General features: G+C 42.4%; 1 protein-coding gene across 3 annotated transcripts in view; it reads right to left on the bottom strand.

The window, feature by feature from the left end:
• The window catches only part of LGR5 (leucine rich repeat containing G protein-coupled receptor 5), a 135,193-nt gene that overhangs the window by 56,743 nt on the left and 55,422 nt on the right, over positions 1-23,028 (bottom strand). For 2 of the 3 annotated variants that reach the window (XM_044978737.1, XM_044978730.1), the window contains exon 2: positions 19,347-19,418. In XM_044978737.1, coding sequence (XP_044834672.1) covers positions 19,347-19,418 — 72 coding nt within the window. Of the gene's footprint in view, positions 1-19,346; positions 19,419-22,452; positions 22,574-23,028 lie in introns of those variants that run through there. The other variant, XM_044978746.1, reaches the window with a different exon arrangement.

Genomic DNA, 23,028 nt, shown 5'->3' with positions numbered 1-23,028 from the left:
CCCTCCAGGGCCTGAGGCAGCTGTCCTGACTGGCCAGAGCTTCCTCGCGCCTGGTACGACGAGGAGCCACCGGAGCTTCCCCGTGACCGGTACCCGGAGGAGCCACTGGAACTCCCCCATGCCCACTACGAAGAGGAGCCGCCGGGGCTTCCCTGCTGTTACCCGGAGGAGCCACCTGAGCACGCCTGGCTGGACTTCCCGGCAGAGCTACCGGACCTGCCACCAAGCCCTGGTCCCGAGGAGCCTATGCAGCTTGACTGGCCTGGATCCAGTGCAACCGACGAGGTAGGCCCTGACGGGGAAATGGAAAGTAGCCCGGGGGGAGCCGACCCCTGTCAGGCTACAGATGCAGAGGTCCCGATGTCAGTGTGTTGCGGTCAGGACCCCACTGACCAGCAGCAGTGATAGCCGCTGTTAGGGCCCCGGGCTGGGACACAGTGGAGTGGGCGGGCCTGTGTCCCCCCTGCCACCCCACTCACGGGTGGCAGTTTTCCCCCTCACCCAGGTAAGGACCAGGGCCTATACGCCTACTGTTTACTGCTCAGCCCTGCAACCAAGAGCCTGAGCCACCTTGTACTGCTTGCTGCTCAGCCCCTGACCGAAAGGGCCTGAGCCGCCTTGTACTGCTTGCTGCTCAGCCCCTGACCCAAAGGGCCTGAGCCGCCTTGTACTGCTTGCTGCTCAGCCCCTGCACCAGGGGACTGAGCCTTCTGACTGTGTCTTTGTCGCCAGGAACCCAGAAGGGGATCAGCCCCTGCGAGACAGAGGACCTGTAGTGAGTCGGTGTGGCTCCCCTCCGCCCTTGGGAGGGTTGAGCCCCGACCCACCCGGTCACACCATCCTACCCCAATCTGGGCACCAAAGGGAAATCAATTCTTTTGTTGCTATCACAGGTAGCTAATCTGTAGGATATTGGTTTTATTCTTCTCTCAGAATAATAAACATGGTCGTTCATGTTGTCTGTTTAAATTTGAAAGGTTGTATGGTTTTTGATGCATGCATACTTTGCAATTTTAAATAACATATTGACTGCATTTGCACACTTAGGATATGTTTCTCAGACAGTCCACAATGAATTTCCCTGTGTAGTTAGAATTTTTTTATGCTTCAGCACTGAAGCCAGTGAGTGCATTGTTTCTGGGGTTTTGTTTCCCATTACACTAAGTCATTCAAGTCATGACTTCAGTTGGACTTTGGATGGACTTTGATTAATGATCTGAAACTGGATGGGTAAATACCTCCCTCCCCTACAGAGCTGAGGATGGATGGATTGTCTGCCTCCATGGTGGTGCATTTAGTTAATGATTTCTGAAAGGGGGAATGAATGAGTTTGTTTATAGTCCTTACATAACCAAACATCTGGCCTCTGTTGTTTGTATGTGTTTTAAATTTAAATTTCAGAAAAGTTGAATTTTTTTTTAGTTCCCACAGTTCCATGATTTGTTGTTTCTGAAATATTACACTAAACAAAAAGAAGACTGAAATATATGACTTCTCCATAATAAAAAGGCAATTAAAAGGAAACAGAGTTACTGCATTTGTTTATTTTTGGAGGCTATTGGTTTAGAATCCCATTTCAGAATCTCACAAATAAAGAATCAGTACTACAATAACTTACACCTCTGTGGCATAATTTTACTCAGATGAGTAGTCTCATACATCTCAATGGGGCTACTCACATAAGTAACCTTCTGCACGTGCTTGAATTTTTGTAGAAGCACAGGTTGAGCTTGTACACTCAGGGTATGTCTACACTGCAATCCCAGGTAGAAATGCTCACACTAGCATGGCAAAATATAGCAGTGTAGATGTGGTGGCAGGGGCTTCATTGCAGGCTGTACAAGTGCACTGGGGACCTACTCGTATTGCTGGAACCAGTGTGTTGACTGTGCACTGCTATTTTTAGTCATGCTAGAGGAGTTATGTCTGTCCAAGCTGCAGTCACACCTCAGATTGCAGTGTACGTATACACCCTAAAATGCTGATTTAAAAAAAAAAAGTAAAAATTATGTTAAAAAAAAACGAAACACTAAGATGATAGAAATGTATATTCCTGCAATTCTGTACTGTTTCAGCACAGTTCTGCACAACTAGCAATCTCAGCTCAGGAAAGGAGTTATAGGGGAATAGGTGAGATAACGGCAGGTGAGGTTTAAGGTGTATTGTCAGAGCTACATAAAAAGACTTGTTTGGTATCTAATTGGACTATTCCTTGTAAATTTATCCTTTTGTACACTTCACTCTTTCTGCAGAGACACAGCCATGGGAGATGGTGGTTACTGATGCTGGAGTGAGAACGTTCCAGGTTCTGAAAAGTGGGTCTTTTTGCTTTTGTTTAATTGGTAACAGGGGCGGCTCTAGGAATTTTGCCGCCCCAAGCAGTCATGCCTGCGGGAGGTGCACCGGAGCCGCGGGACCAGCGGACCTCCCGCACGCATGACTGCGGAGGGTTCGCTGGTCTGTGGCTCCGGTGGAGCAGCCGCAGTCATGCCTGCGGGAGGTCCACCGGAGCCGCGGGACCAGCGATCCGTCCGCAGTCATGCCTGCGGGAGGTCCGGTGGACCTCCTGCAGGCATGACTGCGGAAGGTCCGCTGGAGCCGGCTGCCGCCCTGCCGGCAAAATGCCGCCCCAAGCGCGCACTTGGCACGCTGGGGTCTGGAGCCGGCCCTGATTGGTAAAACACTTCTGGAAACTTCAGTAAACAAATAGAAACATTTGCAGTTTTCTTCCTGTCTGTCACAGCTGATTGATGCTACAACTTTATTAAGAGCAAACAAAATTCAGTGTAATTATGCTGCTATGGCCAATATTTTGGCACAAGGTGGGGCCCTTTTATAGTTGAAGAATTTTGATCTCCCAGCACAAAAACTTCACTGTATGTGGAGTTTCACTATGATGGGTGAGGGCCTGCCTGGCAAAAATGCCACCCACTTGCATCAGTGGGTGGGGGAAATTGATGGGGCTGGTGGGGAAATGGGAATGGTCCCAGCGGTAAGGGAGGGAGACACTCATCAAGGGACAATAGGTCACTCCTTCCCCTGGAAGTCTCTGGCACCCATTGGCCAGCTGAGGGAGAGGGGGGGCGCACTGGCGAGCCTTCCCCTGCTCCCAGGATTTCATCCCATGCAGGAGCCATGTGGAGCCTCTTTCAGCTCCATTTCAGCTGCCCACCCAAACTAGAAATGGGAACCTGGCCTGACAGATGTGGTGGGTCTAGCTGATCACCTGTTTAGGGGGTCAGGAAGGAATTTTTTCTCCCATGGGTCAACTGGTGGAGGGCCAGGGAGGTTTTTATCTTCCTTGTAGCACTTTCAAGCCACAGTGGGTTAAGCAGGAACATGCTTAGTACCTGACTGAGGTACCAGGGTGGAGTTGTTTATTCATCACAACCTGTGGCCAGTTTCCAGTGCAGTTAAGAAAATAAAATGAATGGTTCCCAGAGATAAAAGATTTTGATGATGCGCTTGGGCTCAAGTGATAGGGTGAGACCTTGTGGCCCTCATGGGTTGAGATTCCCACCCTACTGCACCCTCTGTCTCCCTCAACGGCCGGAAGGGGATTGGATGGGGGGTGCTAGGACTCAGAGAGAGATGAGTCCTTCAGGGTAAGCTGAGGAGAGCCTATCTCGTGTTATGGGTTATATGGTATGGGGTCTTGTAACCCTTGCACTAGAACCCATTACATGCCTTGTATAGGAGAGGATACATGATAAGCAGGCAGTGCCCCTCCCTTGTGTTAAAGTTTTAATAAAAGTTGTGGCCTGCTACTCAATTCCATGCATGTCAGTCCTCATTTTGCTGTTGTGTCCACAACAATATCCCCTTCGCTTTTCCTCCTGGTTAAGCAGGTGACTTTGCATCATTCTGAGCAACCTTATGTCCACTCCTTGCAGCTTGTAGGAAAAACAGCTCCTCTTCACTCTCCACTGCGAGTGCTGCAGCAAGCACCCCAGCTCCTCATAACTTCCTGCTGGGAGTAGTAGAAGCGAGGTCAAAAGACAGCAAGCCATCCCTTTATGGGGACGGTGGCAGATTTTCTTCTCTTCTCAGGTAAGACCCAGTCCTGCAAAATGTTGAGCCCTTCTGAGAAGTGCTGATCATCCTCAACTCTCTTTAGAGACAATGGAAGTTGAGGATGCTCATCACCTCTTGGAAGAGCTCAGTGCCATGCAGGACCAAGCCTTTGGAACAGAAGTAGAAGGAAAGGCAATGATCTTTTTGTAAAGGAGCATTTACGCGACACTAATATGGTAGATGATAACTGTGCATTTTGATAGGATTAGCACAGTGGAATCTTCTTGTATTGGAATGAACTAAGAGGTTCTGAAGGTGCCAAAATCACTAGGAATTAAGGGCACATAGAATTTTGTTGGACGTGCTCAACGCGCCTCAGGATCAAGCATTGTAAAAAGTGTCACTATTAAAGGAGTGAAGGTCCACTGAAAGTCCAGTGGAGTGAAAGTCCACTGAAATGCACTGAAGTAATTCTGGACTTTCAACTTGCCTCAGTGGAAGTGGAGGTCATTATAAGTCTGTTGTGTTGTTATTTGGCTGTTAAAATATAAGAGCAACAGTCAGACTGGATGTGTTTGTTCAGAGAAATGCCAGTGCATGTTCTTTTATACAGACCAGGCTACAGCTATTTTCATGAAAGATTTCTAGTAGCTTGCTTTGTACTGTATTTATTCAGTCCAGATTGTATTTGCATATACCATATTGCAACATAGTGTGGTATGCAAGCATATTTGCAACTTGCAATCCTTCTCTGGCTTTCCAAATATACTAGGAGATGGCTATAAATTGTGTTCCTTGAACTACTAGCACTGCCTTTAGCTCTTTCCGACCCTGAATTTTAAATTCCATCTGCTAACTGATTTACTGACATCATCCAGGGGATAAGAGAGTAGGGAAGAACATGTGCCAAGGCTAGTGCTATCATGGATTAGGCCATATTTTTCTTTTAAAAAATGAAGAAGATGAACAGGTTACCAGAGTTAATGTCTCAGCTGAATCAGTTTTGAAAGCTATCCATCTTCTCTTGAGAAGGGTGGTTTGACTCCTTTGATGCTAAATTACATACTGTAACTAATACAATCTCCTGGATTGGTAACTGAGAGGAAATAGTAGAGAAGAACCTTAAGGCTTTTTGATTCTGTAAGCAAAAAGTATTAAATGCCCTGATTCGGCAAGGTATTTAAAACATGAACCTAACTTTAAGCATCGGAGCTGTTTCATGGATATCAGATACTGGCATGCCTAAGTAACATTAACAGTTATTCTAATTAATGGTAACTCCTTGCTGTATACAAATATAAAATCTACAAAACTTTACTAAAGCATTGATAATCAGCATATTGGTCTGTCTCTCTGGTGTTTGGGACCAAAGGTAATGGAGAGTGTATAGGTAATACTTAATAAAGGTGCAGGGTGAAATTCTGGCCCCACTGAATTCAGTGAAAAAACTCCAATTGACTTCAATAGGGTCAGGATTTTATCTTCCTTATTTAAATCAATCAATTAATTCTCTCTTCTATTGATACCAACACTGAAACATTTATATTCTCTTGTAATACAAAACAGATGTTACAGTGGGACTGGGGGGGGAGTGTAAATATTAGGTATTACAGCAAAATTGAGATTCTAATTTGTTTTCTAAAATGACTGATTCTAGATGTAAAAAAAAAATGTTCATACTTCAGGCAGAATTTGCTGATCTTGTTTTTTCTGCTTCTGTCTTGTTTCCTGCCAGCCTTAGGGTAATTAATCACCGAAGGCATTATATTTCTCTTTTTAACTATGATGATGCAAAACCATTTTTTGCTTCTCAAATCAAAGAAAGAAAGATAGCTCTGTCAATATGGATAACCCGTCTGATATTGATCGGACTATTAAATTGAGGCAGCTGCCTGTAATTTAATATCTATTTAATGATTATTCCTAGGCCAATCTCAGTAATAATATTTAATGTGTGAAATTAAAACCATATGGCTATTTGCTCTACATTTGCTTTCCTTCAAGATGTTTTTGAGGACTTATCTTTCTAGACAAAAAGTTATGAATTGTTGATAATCATTATCATCATCTCTCTTTATTTCATTTTGCCTCATTATGAATTAATCACCTAATTATTATGAAGTGATAGATAACATAAGAAAGGACAGTAATGTGGCCTGGAATTCTATGTCATCAAGAAGCTGATTTACACTGAGCTCCTGGAACATAATGTTTAAAACATGCTCCTTCCTTGCAAACAAGGGGCAAGAGTTAGTTGTGTTGCACACATATTTACAGCTACTGTGTTCTTTACTCCACTTACGTTTTAGTTGAAAATTCAAATACAGCATGTTTCACTGTAGCAAAGGCCCCAAATGGCTTTTAAAATACATGTGCCAAATTCACAGCTAGTGTAACTTGAGAAGATCCATTGACTTCAAGCAGTAGGGATGGGAGGAATACGTGATCAGAACGCTACATAATCTTTGATCTTGATCTGGCCTTGATCATTGATGTCTGCCAGTTAAGAAACTGGCTCAAAATGTACTATTACTCCCTCCTTCTACAGAGGGGAGGGCATTTCTCTGCACCTGCAATGATAAGACCACTGAAGATAATGGTCTCATGTTTTGCTAAGCTGACCAAGGCCAGTACTGAGGACAAACTCTATTTTGCTTTTAACACTATAAAGCCCTGCTCTTTTCAGATGGCTCTAACTATGGCACTCTGCTAGAACAGAAGCCATGTAGCTTCCTCCAGAGCAGACAGCAAGACCAATTGTGAGGAGTACTTGAGTACTCTCAAGTAAGCATCATAATTCTTTCTACCCCAGACTCTAAACTCATCTCCTACATAAGATCCCACAGACCTAGGAAACAAGAGATTCAAGTTTACTTTTATATTTGGACAGTATTATCACTAAACCCCCAGGCCAGCCAATAATCTCTTATGAAACTTCTTATTCTAAGTTTAACACTTACATGTAACTGGAACAATAAATGCTAGGTCAGACTGATCCAAATCCAGAGTTTTGGTTCTAATTTGTTGGGCTAGCCTTAAAGAGTGTACTTCAGATTTCTGAGCACCTATTGTTTTCATCCCAGGTGGCAGTATCACCAGTAACGGAATAATGTATAATGTCAACAGTAGCATAAGTACATTGAAATGTGGTGTACTGTTAAGAAGATAGCTGGACAGAAAAGTGTGGCAATTGTTTTTGTCATTTCCATGCTATGTGCTAAACATGGCGACTGTGTAGGGGAGGGATAGCTCAGAGGTTTGAGCAGTAGCCTGCTAAACTCAGAGTTGTGAGTTCAATCCTTGAGGGAGCTATTTGGGGATTGGCCCTGCTTTGAGCAGGGGGTTGGACTAGATGATCTCTTGAGGTACCTTCCAACCCTAATAATCTATGATTCTATGAAAATTCTGGTGCTATGTAGTTGCTATTGCACACTGATGAGTGGCAAAATGAAGCCACAGTGAGGGCATATTAGAGACCCTCCGCAGGCACGCTGCCAAAGGCAGCCTGCCTGCTGCCCTCACGGTGACCGGCAGAGCACCCCCAGTGGCTTGCCGCCTCAAGCATGTGCTTGGTGTGCTGATGCCTGGAGCTGCCCCTGGCACTGGCACTGCCTCCAGCAGGAATGGTGTGTATGCACTTGTGTTCTGAAGTTCAAAAAAAACTTGTGAAAAATGACTGTTTTTGGATGTCTTTTGCGAAATTTCCAGGCTTGTGAATGTGGGAGATATAAACATGATTTTGGCTGAATTAACAGATACACCTCTACCCCGATATAACACTGTCCTCAGGAGCCAAAAAATCTTACCACGTTATAGGTGAAACCGCATTATATCGAACTTGCTTTGATCCGTCGGAGTGCGCAGCCCCCCCCCCCCGAGCACTGCTTTACCGCATTATATCCAAATTCATTTTATATGAGGCCGCGTTATATCAGGGTAGCAGTGTAGTTGTTTTACAACTACAAGAAAGTAGAAAATTGCACTATTTAAGTATAAAAAATATTCACCTGCCACTGTGCATCCTAATCAGACAACAATCCTGCAGTCCACGTATCTAAACTCCCACTGACATAGAAGGAAGTTAGGTCTGTGAACACACTTAAGTACTGGGTCTGAAATGTGCAAGACTTTGGTTAATTAAATTCAGAGTGCCTCAGGATCTATAGCTGTATAGCTCAATTAACATTTTCCCCATTTATGCAGTGTTGTTGTAGCCATATTGGTCCCAGGATATGAGAGACAAGGTGGGTGAGATAATATCTGTTATTAGATATTATTGGACCAACTTCTGTTGGTGAGAGAGATAAGCTCTCAAACTTGCACAGAGCTCTTCTTTAGGTCTGTGAAATGTACTTGGAGTGTGACAACTAAATACAAGGTGAAGCAGATTGATTCCATTTGCTGTCAGTCCTCACTCTTTACCCATTCGGGTCCCCAGCCAACCCCCTGCTGGGACCTCATACTCCTTCCCTCAAATGAGGGTTGAAGGGGGAGGGGTTATAAAGGAGGGTGGGGTTGGCTCCCTGCTATACTCGTCATAGGAGCTCTGAACCCCTGCTGTTTCTGCTTCTTTAAAGAATACCTCCTGTAAATCTTTACCAATCCATTTAATCTGATCTCTGTATCCCTTCCATAGAGTACCTGCACTGGACACCTAACCCATGCTTACATAATGAGTTGCAACCTCATAGCCTCACCCCTCTTTCATATTCATACTAACTAAGCCCCAACCTGCTGTGGGGAAGGCAATTCCACCCCACTCCTCTTGTTGGCCAATCTGGTGGTGAGGGGAAAAAATGCTTCCCAGAAAGGAGCAATTAGCATAATGCCCACAGCAGAGCAGGTCATAACTTGGTATTTAACTATATCCATGGGGGGCAGGGTGGGTGCTGTTCTATCTGGTCCAGATAAAAGAGGGCTTTTCCTGCACCTGCATGGACCTAAATAGTCTCCCTTCTTTTCCGGTCATGGGGAGGAGGGGGAATGGGGGGAAGGGTTTCAGCAGTGGGTCATTGTTTCTCTCTGGGTATCTAGGCCTTAAAGGGCCACATCCCTTTTCCTAAAAGCCAGACAATGTCCCTCACCTTTTAAACTACAGGTAATTATCTCTGTTGGTTGCAACATCTAAAAAGGATTCCTTGTGGCTGATTACAGCCTCTATCTGTTAGTTCATATTGCAATCCACTTCTTTGTGACAATTTCTGGGTAACTGAAGCTGTTAAAGAAATCACATGTTCTGGATAGTAGTACTGACCGAATACCCAAAGTCTGACCGGTGCCAGTCCCTACTAAGCTGGGGCCACCTCCTACCTGCATTCTCAGATGAGTCCTTCCCTACTGGGGCAGAAGGGAGTGGGGAAAAGCAGCAAATGACAGAGGGTGGGGGGAGGAGTGAATGGGGGGGGCTTTGGGGGAAGAGGTGGGGAAGGAGTGGGGCGTTCGGGGGGTTTCTGGCACTCCTGTTGGAGTATCCGGTTTTTAAATATTACAAAGTTGGCAACCCCTAGTTCTAGAAACAGTTTACAAGCAAATATTTGAAACTACACTTTTGCATACGGAGAGGGAGAATATTGCTGCAGCACTAAAGTTGAAAAAAACCTGGAATTCCACGCTTGTACCCTAAAACACCCAAATTATTACTTGCATCTCTCATCATTTTCTTTCTTACATTCTTGTTCTCTTTTCTTTAGTTATGCTACAGGTGCACAGCAGTACTAGAGTTAATTCTGTGGAATGCTATTTTAATTAACATTCCAACAACAGTGGCTTGTCAGTGTAGACTACTCCTGGAACAGTATGAGCCATTCTGATTTAGTCAGGCACTTGCTCCATTGTTTCTCTTTTTGTTTCCCGGCTTGTCATTGTCAATAGAATAGCCGAAAGGGCAGTTCTGAAGGTTGCCAGTCTGGCATGTCTATATGGAAGAATTTCTTTTTTTTATTGTTAAATTTTGGTGGTGTCATAGTGACACAGTATTTAGAGTGTGCATCTTCAGTGGCATGATGCAGTTCTTCTAGGCCACTGCTGAACCTAGTCAGCAGGCATTCATCGACAATGTGCGTTATCATCTGTGTTGTGCCGCAGCTGCATGAAGGGCTGTCATATAGGCCCCACCAATACTGCTTGGCTGCACAGAGACCTTGCCCGGTCCGGAACCTGTTCAACAGGGACCATTGGCGATGGGGCAGGTCAAAACCAGGCGGGCAAATTGTGGGGGTGGCGATGAGGGACTGGTTGGGGATTATAACAAATATCCATTCCTCTCACCAGAGTGTTTCCACCTGAACATCCTGGTGTGGCAGATGAGATCATAATGGGCGACGTGACAGCAAACGTGCAGCTGGTGGTTTAAAAAGGTCATTGTGCAGCTGCAGGCCTGAGTTGGCACATACCATCTCCAGTAACTTGCCAGTGGCAACCTCTCATCTGATAGAAAAGGAACAATATTGCTCAGCACTGGAAGTCATGGGAGTGGAGTCGGACGCAGGATGCCAGAGATGATACGCATGACAACATGTAACTGTGTATCCACCAGTTTGGTGTGTGATGATGGACTCCATGCTGGTGCACAGTAGAATACAGAATCATAGAATATTAGGATTGGATGAGACCTCAGGAGGTCATCTAGTCCAATCCCCTGCTCAAAGCAGGACCAACACCAACTAAATCTCCCAGCCAGGGCTTTGTACTCCGCCACCGAATATGAGGTGGCAAGAGCCGACGTTCGCAGAGTTGGAGCACGGGCACCCCATGACGAGCCTGCAAGGTTGCTAAGAAGATTGTTACATATCTTAACTTTAGCTGCTGTCTTCTCCAGGTGGGCATGGTAACTCAGTGTGCGGTCTAAGGTCACGCCTAGATAGACCGGTTCTACTTCATGCTTCACCTTCTGACCATTGGGATAAACATTCAGTTCTCAGGCTGCGCTAGCGTGATGAAGATGGAACAAACTGGAGACTGTTTTTATGATGCTTGGCTGGAAGCGCCAAGTCTTACAGTAGTCAGCTAACTTCACCATGTCCCGGTTGAAAGTGGCATCAAGCTCATGAAACATCCATGACACAGTGGAAAATTACATCAATAGTAGGTTAGTTCTAGAATCATTAGGCCATCTTGATAGATTATGTGAATAGGAGTTAATATTTGCTTTTGTAGCTTTCATAATTATACTTTGATTGCATGATGTGAATCTTCATTTTATGGTTCATTATGAATAATGAACTAGCGCATTCATTTCTAGTGAGTCAGATTCAGTGCATGCATAAAAACTACCAAAAAAAAATCTACCTCAATTTCTGCCAATTAGTCCACATTATTATTTGAGCCAATACCTCTCTACTACTCTTATTGAAGTATGGTTAATTTCAAAATGACTGTTGTGCTCTCCTGGGCAAGGACTTTTAGTGCCTCTTTGTCTGTATTAAAACAAGGTTGTGGAGATATTGCCCTGTGTTATCAACAAAGTCTGTCTTATGGAATTTACGATGTGTCACTGGCTGTTTGCCTGCCTGGTGGCAGATATGTCTCATCAATAAACATTACAAATTAAACACAATATATTCTAAACTGTTCACATCTTTCTATGTAGGGTTATTAAAAGTGAAATCAAATTCCCAGACTGCAAGGAGTAGAGCATGTGATCATACATGCAGTGTTACAACTGTATATGAGACAATAAATTATTTGCAATGAAAATTACTGAGAAACATATAGGCTGATAGAAATTACTCCTGCTTTACAGCAGCATAAGTAAGTCCATTGAAATCAGTGCTGTAAAAGCTGTAAAACTGACACATATGGGAGATCAGAACCAGAACAATATGATTTGAGACCTGTAGACTATATTTGTTCATTTTTTTTCTCTTTTTGCTTGGCATATTGACTGCAGACTTTTTACACGTATGCCTGTAGTGTTTAAGTCTTCACAGATTCATATTGTGGAAAAGGTCTTTGGCATTTAGGGGCTTGTCCAAAGCTCACTGAAGTAAATGAAAAATAAACAGGGGTTACATGCACTGTACTTTTATCTGCCAGGTAGTCCCAGATGTCTAATAATACAGTCCTTCTTTTGGTATAGCTGGACAATGACCACCCTGCACTGAAAGCAGGGGAACTGCTGTCCAGGCTTGCTGGAGGAAGGCAGTAGTGCTTTATGCCAGGGACGGGGAACAAGGTCAGAAATTGCTGCAAAAAGGTGGTGTTGGTCAGGTTTGCAGCACTGACTCCCCACCCTTGGAATGTAAGGCTGGGAGGCTTTAAAGGTGAAACCTCTGGCATTGGAAACCCCATTCTGCATGCAGCAGGCAAGGCAGCATCCACCCTCCTTACCCCTGAAGTGTGATTAGCAGGTGGGTTTGAACCTGCTGTGGGCATTGTGCTAGTCGCTTCTTTATGGGGGGATGGGAAAGAATTTTTCCCCTCACCACCATATTGGTTTCGGTTGACTGTTTTTTTTCTGCCTTCCCCACAGTGGGTGTTAGGGAACACCTATTACAGTGAGCACAAAAAGTGTAGTAGTCTATATGTCACACCTTATTTGGTAAGTGTGGGGCGGATGCCTCCATAGGGAAGGCATCTAGTGACCAGATAAGTAGCCTTATAAAGGACTTAAAAAGGAGGTCCTGATCAATGGAATGGAACGGTGTGGGGTTTGGGACTCATATAATTGGAACAGTAGGGCGCCAACTCCCCTTTCTTATAGCCCACCTTACCCCTCCTACAAGGGGAGCGGGGATGCTAAGGTCCTAGCAATGGATTTGCTGCAGGGACCTGGATGGGAAAAAAAGCTGGTAAAAGCCCCCCAGATAATCATGGAATAAACATGGGGTTACCTGCAGTGTCCACTTTTATCTGCCGGGTAGTCCCAGACCATCTAATAATAAAGTTGCAGCCTGATTAAATCCATATCAAGTGTCTCCTGTCCGTCTTTCGGTATAACTGGACAATGATGCTTTCCAGTTATTTAAATACAAGTAATTCTCAGTAGTGCCCACAATGGGCTTGGTACTCTAATAGCAAGGGAAGGAAGCAGCATGGTGTAGTACAGTAGGCCCTACACTAGTAGTTAGGAGACCTGGGTTCTGTTCCTGGATCAGCTACTAATTTTTTTTCCTTCTTCCAAGAAGGATGTTGATAAATTGGAGAGAGTTCTCTGGAGAGCCACAAGAATGATTAAAGTGTTAGGAAACTTGCCTCATAATGATAGATTCAAGGAGCTCAATCTATTTAGTTTAACAAAGAGAAGGTTAAGGGGTGACTTGATTGCAGTCTGTAAGTACCTACATGGAGAACAAATATTTAATAATGGGCTTTTCAATCTAGCAGAGAAAGTTATAACACAATCCAATGGCTGAAAGTTGAAGCTATACAAATTCAGACTGGAAATAAGGCATACATATTTAATGGTGAGAGTAATTAACCACTGGAACAATTTACTAAGGGTCGTGGTGGGTTCTCCATCACTGACAATTTTAAAGTCAAGATTGGATATTTTTCTAAGAGATCCGCTCTCGGAATTATCTTGGGGAAGTTCTATGGCCTGTGCTATGCAGGAGGTCAGACTAGATGATCACAGTGGTCCCTTCTGGTCCTGGAATCTATGATTTTATGAAAAATTAAGCATGTCTGTCCCTACCCCAAAGAGTTTCTAATCCAGATTTTCAAAGGTATAAGGGTCAGGTAGGTGCCCAACTCCCACTCAAAGCCAATGGGAATTGGGCATCTAACTCCCATTTATACCTTTGAAAATCTCTCCCCCGAAAGACAAAACAAACAGAATGAGAGAAGAGAGGAAAGGGGAACAATAAACAAGATGAAGAAGTGGTGATTGGTCATGTCCTTATAATTTAGGGTGTAATTTTCGTTTACACAAAGGTCCCTTTGCACCGCTCTGGCAGTGTGAAGGAGCCTTAAAGTAAATGAGAATCAGGGTCCACATATGTTCCTGATTGTGTATTGTATTTGTGTAATTTTGTATTTCATTACAATATGTTTTTAAAGGCATTTGTGCCTGAAATCTCATGCTTTTCATTGTACATTTTGACTATCACGAAGACAAAATGTCTCAAAGCACACACAAAAGTCACACTCTAAATTCTTCAGTAATAGCTGTAATAATACAGTGGGCAACCTGAAAAACTTCAGAGATGATGGTAAGCCTCTTCAAGATTTTTTTTTTTAAGTAATACAGGCTTCAATAAATCACTTTGCACCTGCATGCAGGTTAGAATTAAATGTAAGGTGCCTTTGTCATGTAATTTTGCAAATGGATGTTATTTGAAACTGTCTTACTCTGAAATCATTTTGTAAAAAAAAAAAAAAAAATAGAACATCCCTTGGGGTTTGTTTTCTCCGCCCCTGCCTGTTGTTTTGCTAAAAGCAGCTGCCTTAAGTTGTACAATAATAGCAGTGTACTAAAAATCACTTGGACCTTTGCCTGTCTGCAGCTTACTTTGCTTAGGAAGAACAATTTTTTCAGTATATGAAAAGAAACTAGATAGGTCTCATTTAACAGTGTTCTATCTAGTTCTGCCATCACTACAGGCTTTCTTCCTTAGTCTTTATAGAGACATTCATTCAGTAAATAAAATAATTTCAGGCAGCATTTTGAAGTTTTGCTCACAATGTCCGTCTTTACATACAGTTGTCCATTTTATCCCTTTAAGACACCTGCCTAGGTGGTAATGCACCTAAAATTTCATGTTTTGGCCTAGCAACAGATATAATGTTCATACCTTTTTTACATCTTAAGGTAATGTATTGATACATTTATACTAATAGACATTCTGGAATAAATTTTGCCTCAGTTTACATTCTGTGCAACCCCACTGAGATCAGTAAGTGGGTTTCAGGTTACATCTACGCTACAAGTTTGAGGTGTGATTCCCAGTTTGCATACACATACTTGTGGTAACTTGATAAGAGTGAGTGCAAATATAAATACTAGCATAGCTGCAATAGCACAAGCAGCAATGGTACAGCTTAGCTGTGCCGAGTACATACCCAGGTAATTCAGGTGGGTTTGTGCTTGGCATGGCTAAGCAGTGCCGCCACTGCCTCTGCTGCTGGGTACTATTTGTACTCAGAATAGTTCTCATCGACTTGAGCTAGCATGAGTCTCGTCTACACAAGCAGGGAATCACCCTCCCCCAGATCACAGTGTAGATGTAGCCTCAGTTCTATAGGTGTAAATCCAGAGTGTTATTCTGAATTTACACTGGTGTATCTGACATCTGCCTCATACATTTAAGCAAAAAATTAGGCCCAAACAGGCCCATTGTATGTGCAAAGAAATGAACCTTCTCAAAACTCAGCTTTCTGGACAGCATTGTACAGATCGGTTTTCAGAGAAAAACAATGCTTACAAACATTTTGGGGCACATTTCCCCTCCAGAATTTTCACACTTTAGTTAATCAAAACTCTGGGTTAATGAAAGAACCAATTATGTCCCTTAGGGCTGCACTGAAAGAAGATCTGCTCCTGCGGAGTTTCTAAGGGCTTGTCTATACTTACTGGGGGATTGATGAGCAGCGATCAATGCATCGGCCATCAGGTTAGTGGGTCTAGTGAAGACCCACTAAATTGACTGCAGATCACTCTCCTGTCGACTGCTGTACTCCACTGGATTGAGAAGAGTAAGGGGAGTTGACATGAGAGCCTCTTCCATCGATGTCATGTAGTGTGGACCCTGTGGGAAGTAGATCTAAACTATGTCGATTTGAGTTACACTAGTCACGTAACTCAAATTGCATAGCTTAGATAGAATTTCCCCTGTAGTGTAGCAAAGGCCTAAGCTCTGCTTTAGTGGAGAGTCAGGATCCAGCCCTGATGGACAAGGTGAATAATTAATAATAGAATGTACATTCATTCATAGGTCTTGGTTTTGGTTCTAATACAGTTGGTTTAATTTTCTTATTGAACAAAATCTCAACATATTTTGGGTGGTGATGTGTGAGGCAGGACTGCTCAGAACAAGAAACGTTGCAGAGTGGTGTGTTGGGTACGTGACACATACACCCTACCTACCATAACCGTAGCTTGTTGCAGCTCCTTTCCCTCCTCTTATCCAACAGCACACAGCAGGCTCCTCCTCTGCTGTATCCCCTGTCAAACACCCCCCCCACACACACATCTCTGGCACCTACAAAATGCTGCTGCTGCCTTCCCTATATCCTCATCTCTTTTTCTGCTTCCTGCCCTGCTGCAATACAGGACAGGCTCCATAATTTTTCTCCTTTTATGTCCCTTCTCTATGCAGACTCCTGCAATCCCAACACACTGTAACTTTCCTAATGACCAATGTCCCTTGCAGAGATCCATACTGACACGTACGTAAAGAAAATCTCATTTGCTATCCCAGGCTGCAGATAAGAACTGCTTCTTTTTAATGCTATAAGGTCTACAGTAGCAGATGTCTCTGCTTTCTGCATCACTTCCTATGTGATGGGCAGCAGGGCTCTGTAAACATTCTTAGCTCTGTTTACAGGTTTCTCTAAAAAGACTCTTGTACTTATTTATTGAACAGTTGAAAGTGTTGAAAAGAACACTTTTTAAGCATAGTGAATTCCTATACATAGTGTCTAATCAAAAGCCTGCTGAAGTCAATGGAAAGACACCTACTGACTTCAATGAGCTTTGAATGAGGCTCATAATGAGGTATCCAGTATTAAAGTTTTCAGTGCCAAACAAATAATAAGTAAATACATTTGATGACATCAGTGCCACAATAGTAGGGTTTCAAACAGAGTGGGGCCATTATTGGGATATATTTTAATTTAATATAAATATTTAACTTTTTATAGCTTGGCTAAGAGAATCAGAAAATGATAATAGTATAAATAGCTGCACAGTGTTAGCAGCAAGGAGGAAGTAGAATTATTTAGTTTGGGACAAAGGGTAATAGTAAGAAATTAAGAAGGAAAATGTCAGAAAAGTCTCCTGACAGTGAGTGAAATGCATTAATATTGCAGAATAATCTCCCAAAGAGTAATGGAAGCCCCAGTGTTCAGAGCATTGAAATTTAGACTGGAGTGGGAATAATCCTGTATTAGTAAGGAGATAAACTAGATGAGCTAATATGCCATTTACGTGTCTAACTTCTTTGATTCAATATCCTTCATACTGAATTGTCTTCCTAACCAGATATATTACAAGATGTTATTTATTTTTATAACATGTTACTGTGAGAATCATGCAGGAGACTAGTTTTGCAAAGGATCCTTGAGAATTTTGATGTCCCAATGCTAATGAAAACTAGGGATATCTCAGAGGCAGTGTGCTTGGCCTCAGAAAAGGATAACAACTATGCCCCATATGCAGGGGCGGCTCCAGGCACCAGCATGCCAAGCGCATGCTTGGGGCAGCAAGCCGTGGGGGACGCTCTGCCAGTCGCCGCGAGGGTGGCAGGCAGGTTGCCTTCAGTGGCATGCCTGCGGAGGGTCTGCTGGTCCCACAGCTTCGGTGGACCTCCCGCAGGCATGCCGCCGAATCCACGGGAAAAAGAGAGGGCCCCAGAAAAACAAAGAGAATGGTCACCTTTCCACTGGAGTCGTATTCCTTGGTCTGTGATGGTATAAGTCAGTGAACACCCTAACTTGCTATATGGAGAGAATCAGCTTCTGTGTTTACAGGGAAAACTAAAACATTTATTTCTGAGGTGTCTTGGAAAAAAGGAAAGAGTTTGGGGCTGGGAACGGTTAGGAGGGTTATGACAGTTTAGAGGAAGTTTGACAAAAAGTAACTAAGACACAAAATCTTAAAACAGAGCTTTGGTGGCACAACCCACCTCCTATGTATTTGATATCATAATACTTTGCTGGTGACAGCACATATGTAGTGGCCACATTATAGTATCATAGTTGATTATTACTTAAAACGGGCAATAAGTAGAAGGAGCAGATGAAGCTGAAAAGATATACTTTGTTTCCATGCAAATGTTACTGGGAAAAAAGCAGAAAACTATTTGTAAATGGAATAGTTTTCAAAGTGATTTACGAGGCGTCTTCTGTTCTTCTGAGCTTTCAGAGGGCAATTCCATTGACCATTAATGCGCACATTGTTTTGCTTTTTGAAATGCCAGCCTGAAGGATGAGGTGGCAGCATATATCTGGCCATTAGTGAGGACACTAATAGTTCTGAAGTAACATTCTAGCTTAATGGAGTCTGAAAATAGGGTTACTACTATACATTTCCTTTACCTTTAAAATGAATTTTTCGTGTGGAGGTAACATCATAACTTCCCATTTGGATTTTGTGGTGTATTATCAATTAAAATCAGTGAAAAAGATGGGGCCCTGGCTTTAGGGACTAATAAAGGAAGATGTCGGGGTAGTTAAGCACTGGCTTACCTAGACAAGTTGTGGAATCTCCATCATTGGAAGTTTTTAAGACTTAATACTTAGTCTTGCCTCAGTGCAGGGGATTGGACTAGATGGCCTGTCAAGGTCCCTTCCACTCCTATATTTCTATGTTTCATCAGGGGCCGATGCCTAAATAGTTTCTTTAATCAACTTTTTAGAGAATTCCTGTAATTGCAAGTGTCAGCCTCTTCCCACAGGGCATATGGTACATTAGCCATTGATTCTCCATCACAGTATGGAATGAGAGGTTGACGACGACTTTTAAGCATAGATCATAATACCCAAGGACATTGCCACATCCAGGTCTCCCGCACACAGAGTGACTTTCACTTATGGTTAGTTATCATCACTTCCAATCCCATTCCTCCTTTGAAGCTGTGTTTGATTAGCTAGTTTTTGCATTGTACATTGTTTTTTTCTTTTACAAAAAGTACTGGATGGCATAACTCTAAGATCTTTGTAGGATTTGGTATTTTACAGTCAGCCTTGAGGGATGCTAAATTTAAGAGTAAGGAAACCGTAATTAAAAGTGATTAGGACAAGAAGCCTTGATGCTATGAAATGTGGACTCAATTGTCCTTGACATAGGCAGAACCAGGCAGCAGGTTTTGATTATAGCTTTACTTGCTATTTTAATAAACATGAGCCAGTATTCAAACTTTTAATATCCTGCTGCTTAACTATTTCCAAAAAGCTATCCAGCGCTTTTACACAGCCCTTGTTTAAAATTTTTAATTTGTTTGGCTCTGTCTCCGCTTAGAGAAGTTGTAGCCTCCTGGTAACTCTTTTATAAGTTCATTTCCAGAATCACAAGCAATTGGTTTTTTCAACTAAGTGTTTCCGCATGTGCCAAAAGTGTCAGAGCTGACAGCTTTCCTGCACTGTTTTATCTGGTTCCCACAGTACGTATGAGAGACAAACACAGGAATGTGTCTGGTGCTGATTATGCCCATCAAGGATACAATGATACTTACAGCTCTTCCAGGAAGCGGAGATTGTGCAGGGGGTTCGAGGGCAGCTTAGTGATGTTGTTCATACTGAGATCACTGTAGGGGAAAACAGACAGAGCCTTAGTATGGCATGCCACAAGTGTGGTATCCAGCTGCTCATTCCACACATTTTTAAGTAGTACATTAACAAAAATTAGTTCCTCTGCCATGACTGATGAATCATTATCTAGTTAGCATTTTAAACATTTTTCTTTTTTAAGAAGACAGTTTTGTCAAACAAAATATATGCTGTAGCACATCCACTTTCCAAAGATTCAGGAATGTTTCATTGTGCTCTATAAATAAGCTGGTGTGCTAAACAATCTTTTTAGTTGAAGTTACTTTAATAAACCACTATACCATATTACCATTTATTTGGAATAATAAAAGGAAAGGAAAGACATTTGTTTTAAGACTGTAGCATATTCTTGGGTTACTAAAAGTAGAAAAACTAAGCTGTACAAAAATAAGAAATTTGCATTTTTATTGACATTTCATGAATATGGAATATACTGCTTTTGTAATGTAACATGATGTACAGTGCTATTGATTTTGTCCTAAGTTACTTTAGGTATCTTGTAAAAATAAATATTTTGATTAAAAGAAATGGAATAAAAAATACATTCCTCTTTTTAACATGCTCCTTTTACAGGTTCTCAAATTGCATTAAATAAGTGAAATGAACCATAAAACAAGAGTGTAATGTGATCCTGCTATGTAGCACACTTCCTGGTGGGGTTCCACAGTAGTTCCTGGCACAGGAAACCACTAGCCTTCTAAACTCTGGTCAGAACTCAATCAATTTCTGTTTTAGGCTAAGTTCCATGTAATTAAATTTTATTCTGTTTTTATTTGTATAGGTTTCTATCAGTCTTTCCCATACTTCTACAGTATCATCAGAGTTGGCATACCACAAGAGTAAATGTAGTAAAACAGACTGCATGATAGAATACAGTAGACAAGATAGGATGACATCCTAAAATAGGAATAGCATGGTTAAAATCAAAACATATTTCAGACCTGTATATTATATGCAAGTATTTATGCTACCTATTAACCTCCCATTTTTAATAAGTTATTAAAAAGTGCCCCTAATAGTATCTAATCTCTTTATATGATTTTTCAATGACTGACTTTTCTTTTCCAGCATCTGGGAGATCCTGAGATAAGCAAATGATCTGAATTTATGTATGTGGACATTTAAAATTCCTATTAATCACCCCCTGTTTCACATTATGGAATAAATGTTTTCAGCCATCAATCTTTTTAATTCAGTATTTGATCTTCTACTGTATTGATGTTTCTCTGAAAATGTACAATTGAAAAATATAGTTGGAGTACAGAATCTAAAATAACAGGGAACTGTGTTAATATTTCACAACCATTATCAAATCACTCATAGAAGTAGGCCTCTGTGTATTCTCTTTAAAATCAAAGTGATTAATCAGGAAGCAGTTTAGTTATTAATTCACATTTTTACTGTAATATTTCATCACCTAATTCTTTCATGCCATTGGTAGGGGACTACCCTTTCATTCTGGCAAAGGAATAAAAGATTTATTTTGGCAAAGGAACAAAAATATAGATGCTGAAATCCCATCAGTTGAGTGAATTATAGGTTAACGAATAATAAAGTACAAAGCATTATGTTAAGCAAAATCAGTTGGTGCATGCATTTTCTACGTAGGTCTTAATGGGATTTTGTAAATAAATATTCTTGCTCATATTTTATATTTTAAAGGCCAAATGCTGATGACACCTGAAAACAGGAGTAATGCATCCTGAAACAGGAGTGTCTATTGGGTATACTACAAAAACAGCTTTAATGTGAGCTCTGGCTAATACAGACCAAACCTAGCTCTCTTGACTAACTGATTCCTCTTAATAGTAGGATTAATCTGCACAGCAGGGATGATACATGTACCACCCCAAGGACCTCACCTATCCTAACTCCTAGGGTGCAGCTAGTAATACCTGTCACAAGCACCCTACAGACTGGCTCGTCTGCAACATCTTAGAGGGTCAGAATATAGGCAAACAGCTTTCATTCCTTGCTCCTGCTGTGGACTGTGGACATGCACCAGAACAGTACAAGTTGCTCCCAATATACACAAACTTTTAGAAATTTCTTTAAAACTACCAGTTAAATAAACATTTTATTCTCTCTCTTTCTGTGTGTATACACACCGCACTGCCCCTTCCCTCTTTTCTTAGCTTCTTTGTTTTTACAATATAACACAAAACAAAAATATTTGTCTGCAACAGGACCACAAAATGTTATCCATAAAATAAGTTTACCCATAGTTAACAGAACAACAGAAATGCATGCCTCATGGAAGCACATTACTTACATGCTTGCCCAATAAAGCCTTACATGGCCAATTTTTCAATAGAATGGAAGTGCTGGTGCCCATCGAAGTCTAGGTCTCTACTGGCATATGCAATTACCCATTTGCACAGGCAGTTGTGTCTAGAAGCTGGTTACTCCTTTGGGACACTTATACCACTTGTCCAGCCATGCTGGAAGTCAGACAGGAGGCAATGGATGTGGTTTAACTAGGCCACAACTTTATTCACTTAAAATATCTGGGAGTATCTAGTAACAAATTGTACCCTGAAGGTCATCATCATTTCCACATAATCTCCAACCTGGTCCCTGCCATCCCATTCCTGTAATCCCTACTGTTCTGCCCTTGTATGAGGCGAAAGGGGGCTCAGCTCCCCACTGCTCCAGATGTAGAAGCCCCAAGACCCCCTTTCTTAGCTCCTTTAAAAAGGCTAAAGAAAAAAGAGGGGGTTGGCTCCCTGATGTACAGGATGTAAGAACCCAACCTCCCTTATTCAGCTCCCTTACAGGATGCTTTTCTTCAAATCCTTTTCCAGTCCATTTTATCAGATAACGATATCCCTTCCATATCAAGTACCCACACTGGACATCCACCATAAGTTTTACATACGAAGTTGTGACATTATAACCTAACCCCCCTGCCCACCCCACTGGGTCCCAGACTTACTGTGAAAAAATCCACCATGCCCAACCCAGCTGTTAGGGAAAAATTCCTTCCCAGCCTCCAAGAAAAAGGGCAATTACCATAATGCCCACAGTTGGTCATGAGGGAACTTGGTCCTTTTGCAAATTTCATGGGTGGGTGGGAGTTGCCAGCCTGATCCTGGTAAAAGAGGGCTTCTCTGGAGCTGCGTGGGGTATAAATGCTCCCCCACTCTTTTAGTCAGCAGGAAAGGCCAGTGACCCTCCCCTAAATTGAGCCCAGCTGCTTCCTGCCCTTCCTGTCCATCACTTTCCACTTCCTCCTCATCCCCTCCCCCCATTGTAAGGGATGGCCCTTAAAGGGGCAACAACTATTTTCCTCCAGCCAGCCGGACAAGGACTTCCATACATGGAGGCTGCGGTGAGCACATTTTGCGCATGCACCAGAGCCTCTACACACTAAAAATGTCCCATATAAAGTCCAATTAGCCTGCTTGCCATTTGGGCTAATTCCTGCCATTATGTGTAGTGATTCAGCAAGACTGCACAACCCTTACTCTTACTGGTGAGCACTTATGCATGAGAGAAGTCCTGTGAAGTCAAAGGGACTACTTATGTGAGTAACAGTTCCATAATTGGGCCTGTCGAGTTAACATAGGCAGCCACAGAAGGTCATAT

This window comes from Mauremys mutica, chromosome 1 (genome assembly GCF_020497125.1).
Source record: "Mauremys mutica isolate MM-2020 ecotype Southern chromosome 1, ASM2049712v1, whole genome shotgun sequence".
NCBI classification, from domain to species: Eukaryota; Metazoa; Chordata; order Testudines; family Geoemydidae; genus Mauremys; species Mauremys mutica.
This window is presented reverse-complemented; position numbering and strand designations above follow the sequence as displayed.